Below are 4,854 nucleotides of genomic sequence, written 5' to 3' on the forward strand. Positions count from 1 at the left end.
GGCGTATGCCATTTCCGCCTTTTGGCCGTACGTTCACTTTTAGTATGGTTTCCACGCAATCCTGTATAAATGAGACCCCATTTCTGTTCACACAAAAACCTGTTCATCTCAGGAAAACAGAACCCATCTTCTTTCTGAGCGGTTTTGATAACAGGACCATGGTGTTTATAATTGTAAATAATTGTTTGAAAAGAAAAACATGGCTCCTTCACGAATTTGGAAATTGAACCAGAGTTATAAAAGTCAACAGTTCATTGGCTGGTTTCTTTTGATTCTCCTATGATGTTGAAGGGAATTCATGATCAATAAATGGAAGTGTGAATAGTAGTAGTAGTAGTAGTAGTAGTAGTAGTAGTAGTAGTAATAATAATAATAATAATAATAATAATAATAATAATAATAATAATATAGCAGAAAACCAATGGGATCTCTTCTAAAAAGGCTTTATTCTCATCTCTCCCCAATCAGCTCCAACTGCACACAGTTACAAAATGTCCTTCAGTGTCACACAAAGAAGCAGTGTGTTTGAGGTGTGACTGAAAATGCATCCACAGGTGTGTGTCCAGTTAACTCAAAAGTTGTGTTTTTTCAGGTTAGTTGTCTGTGGCAGCCATCTTGAATCAAGCTGACTCTGAAAACAGTGATTGTTTCCTGCAGCTTTCTTTAAAATTCATTCAGCATCTCATGAGACATTTTGGTAACAGTCAGAAACACAAATCTACTGTATCTATAAATCCTCACACAGACAGGCAAAAACAAATGGTCTTCATCCCAGAGCCTTTTAATTCATCTGCAACACTCTGAATTAAAGTCTGAATGTGAACCACACAACTGTAGGCAGCATAGTTGAACTGAACTTTGTAACTAAAACAGAAAAATATCACGTGATCTGTTCTGTGTTTGCAGGAAGCTGCAGTGAAGAACACGCCTTTGTTCCTTCGTTATCTGACTGACCAAATGCACGAGCGAGTGTCCGGCAGCCTGGTGCTGTGGTACGACAGCGTGATTGAGAGCGGAGAGCTCAAATGGCAGAATGAACTTAACCAGTCCAACAGGTCGAGTGACAAACATTTCATTCTGTCTATTCAGATATATAAGTGTGTTCTCTTTTGTTACTGGAAGGAAAAATACACAGCGGCCACTGAAATCTAACTCTTAAAAGAAAAAATATGTATTTCTGAAACTGGACAAAAAAGGATTGTACCCTTAACCTTTTGTTTTGTTTTGTTACACAACCTTTCAGTATCTCTCTCTGAGACTTCTGCACCTGTCCACAGGTGTTTTCTCCCATTCCTCATGAACAAACTGTTATAGGCGTCTGCAGTTTGAAGGGTTCCTTCTCCAGATGTTGCAGATTCATGTTTTGGGTCATGACCCGCGACTGAAAACAAGCATTCTGACTCTGGGCAGCACATTTCATCTGAATGCCTTGATAGTCTTGAGATTTCATTTTACCATGAACCAGATGCAGCAAAGCAGCACCAGAACAGAACCGAGCCGCCTCCATGTTTCACTGTAGGCACCGGGGACTGTTCTATACGTTTCATTTTTAGATCCGTGAACACGGAGCTGATGGGACTTGTTGCCAAAAAGCAGCAGTTTTTTCTCTTCTGTCCAAAGGACCTTCTTGCAGAATCTTTGTGACTTCTCAATATGCATTTTGGCAAATTCCAGTCTTGCTCAAAAAGTGACTGATAGGACCACAGACACAGATGTACCCTGACTCTGGAGTTCAGCTTGAGTCTTTTTGAAGAAATGATATGAACGTTAACCAAACCTCAGCCTGGGACAACTTCCAGTCCGTCATCAGTTTTCTTTGTGAACACGTCCAGGGAGGTTGTCTTCAATCCTGCGGACTTCAAACTTCTAAAAATCTGTTCAGATGCATTCACAGGAGCATCAAACTGTTTGGAGATGGTCTTATAGTCTTTACCTTTAACATGATGCCACGTGTTGTCTTTTTGTCTTGAGACCCTCTGTCCTCAGCTTTCTGTGCTCAGTGTGGTACCCACCATGACACCAAACAGCGCTGTGACTACCTGTCAGCCTTGAAACAGGCAGACTGACTGATTAGGTGTCTCTGTGGTCAAATTAGTTTCAATCTTTTCTTGGCATATCTTCCATTTTGTCAGGGCCAGTTTTATTAGGTGTTTTTAACATAAATATGTTGAAACAAAATCCAATACAATCACTGATTATCATTAGTTTTAGACATTTTTTATTTTCTTTTATTATTTTTGTCAGGTATTTTAATGAGCTTTTCATCCAACAAATACATCTGCATCTGTAGGAGAGCTTGTCTTTTTCTCAGAACCTAACTTCCAGTCTGGTTTGTTGAGCTGATGAATAAATATAATGGTACAAACATTACACTGACCTGTAAGGCCTCTTTAAGCCTTTTCAATCCTCCGCTGCAGAATATTTTTTGACGCCTGCGATGGATTCTTCACCAACTACAACTGGACAGTGGAGAACCTGGAGTGGATGAAGAACTACTCTGAGCTGCAAGGCCGCCAGGCGGATGTTTACGTCGGAGYTGACGTGTTTGCGAGAGGAAATGTGGTTGGAGGAAAGTTTGAAACCAATAAGGTAACTCGCCATAGCCACATCGTGCRGGGAGTTGTCAGTGAGAAATGTTACCTCTCAAGATGGTTCTGAYCGTCTGCAGGCTCTGGAAGCCATCAGAAATCACAACTTCTCTGCAGCCATCTTCGCTCCRGGCTGGGTGTACGAGACCCTCAGTGACAAGAGTGAATTCTGCCAGAATCAAAACAAGTGAGAGAAGCAGCCGGGTGTGGATGTAGGTCCAGAAATACACAGAGGCTACCATGCTTTGCTGTGCCCCTCAGGTTCTGGGCTCTTCTGGCAGATTACCTGTACGTCCACCGGCCAGCCTCACACCTGCCCTTCACCTCCTCCTTCTGCCTGGGCTTTGGGAAGGCGTTCTACTGGAGAGGACAGGTACTCACCCACTCATTTTACTAAAGTYGTTATCAGATCTGTAAATCAGACATTTGATCTAAACCAGGATTTTACAAACTGTGGGGCTCCAGTGGTATTAAGGGGAGGCGCCATGTGGGGATATATTACGTTCACACTGCAGGTGTGAATGTAATATTTTTCAGGCCAAAGTGGACCGCAACGTATTTATTGTGTGATGGGCGTCTGCCTCGTATTAAACAAAATAAACTTATTATAGTGATCCTGGTTCAATATTTGTTAAACTAACTACAAAGTTTCTGTTCTGTATCATCTTTAACAGTCCCTCAGTAATAAAACTGTTCTTTAATGCTGCAGTCGCACACTGACGTGTTCCTCGTGTGGAAAAAAGAGACTAAAGTAACTAATTTTAGCCGTTCTGTGGTTAAATATACTAACTGCTGTTTCCTGTAGTTTTTAATATTCCTCGGTAATAAATCTGTTGATTAATCCTGCAGTCCCTCACGCTGTTGACTGTCTTTATCGTATCAAACACACACACACACGCACACACACACACACACACACACACACACACACACACACACAAACAAACAGAAATTTACAGATTTTTAACAGTTCTATGGTTCGATATTTTTAAAACTAACTATAAAATTGTTGTTTTGTGTCATCTTTAATATTCCCTTGGTCATAAATCAGTTTGATTAATCCTGGGGTCGTTCACTGATGTCATCAGTTCATTAATAATAATAATAATAATTTTCTGAGCAGCAGGTTAGAGAGGGGCTTCAGAAGTGGGCTCACTCTGATGCCTTTCCTCCTTGGTGTTTTTTTCTGAAGGCTCAGAGGAGGACAGAACAGTGTCAGTCCATGCTGAGCTGTCTTATGAACGAGGCTTAGCGTTCAGAGTCACACACCTGATGAGTTGCATTGGGCCAAAAATAACCGTATTCGAGCCACATTTACCTGCAGTGTGAACGTAGTCTGAAAGAAAACAGGAACAGGGTTGTTGTAAAGTGATTAAAAACAATACTTTTTTATTTTAAAGCACAGATGTTTAAAAAGTGTAAAAGAAGAAAAATATGTTTTAAAATATGAACAGAACAGTAAGTGTGTGTATATATATATGGTGGGGTGGGGGCAATTGTTTGTTTGGTATCTCTGGGGGTCTTATGCTCGTATACTTTGAAAACCTCTGATCTAAACTTTACAACACAGAGCTTCAGCTCAGTCCATCCCATCTTTACTTCAAATACATCCTTCCTGTTCCTCTAAAAYCCTGGGCCCCCTAACAAAGAATCATCTGCACACACCTTGAACGAGTGAATATTGACAAGCTTTTATTTATAAATTTTGAGAAAAAACAAAGTTGTTGCCAGAGTAAATAACTGCAACTAAAATGACTTTTTTATAGATACTGAGCTAACGTTTGACGTGGGAGTACTTTGCAAAACTGGCCATCTAACCAAGTCTTTCAATCTTATATCCAGCCAAAAAAAAAATTCATGATCTTGTTTTGAGACTGATTTACTAAACAAGAGCAGAATGTGTAAGATTAATAATCTTGTTAGCTTGAAAATTTGACTCAAATTAAGCAAAATAATCTGCCAGTGGACTGCTGGATATGGGCACCAGTGACCCACGCAACCCTGAAAAGGAAGAAGCATGTACAGAAAATGGATGGATGGATGAATCTGCCAGTGGACTAAGATAAAAGCACTTGGTAAGATTCTAGAAATAAAGAAAATTTGAGTCAAATTAAGAGATTTAAAGAATCTTACCAAGTGCAATTGTCTTACTCCATTGGCAGATTCATTAATTTAATTTAATTTAATTTAATTTAATTTAATTTAATTTAATTTAATTTAATTTAATTTGTCAATTTATTCTTTTGCCTGGATATAAGACTTTATT

General features: G+C 39.5%; 1 protein-coding gene across 1 annotated transcript in view; it reads left to right on the forward strand.

Annotated features, from left to right (window-relative positions):
• engase (endo-beta-N-acetylglucosaminidase) overlaps positions 1-4,854 on the forward strand; it is a 24,553-nt gene that overhangs the window by 10,648 nt on the left and 9,051 nt on the right. The window contains exons 6-9 of the mRNA XM_014024290.1: positions 907-1,055; positions 2,418-2,589; positions 2,669-2,775; positions 2,850-2,961. Of these exons, the coding sequence (XP_013879744.1) occupies positions 907-1,055; positions 2,418-2,589; positions 2,669-2,775; positions 2,850-2,961 (540 nt within the window). The remainder of the gene's footprint in view (positions 1-906; positions 1,056-2,417; positions 2,590-2,668; positions 2,776-2,849; positions 2,962-4,854) is intronic.

The sequence above is a fragment of the Austrofundulus limnaeus genome, unplaced genomic scaffold (genome assembly GCF_001266775.1).
Source record: "Austrofundulus limnaeus strain Quisiro unplaced genomic scaffold, Austrofundulus_limnaeus-1.0 Scaffold417, whole genome shotgun sequence".
Lineage (NCBI taxonomy): Eukaryota > Metazoa > Chordata > Actinopteri > Cyprinodontiformes > Rivulidae > Austrofundulus > Austrofundulus limnaeus.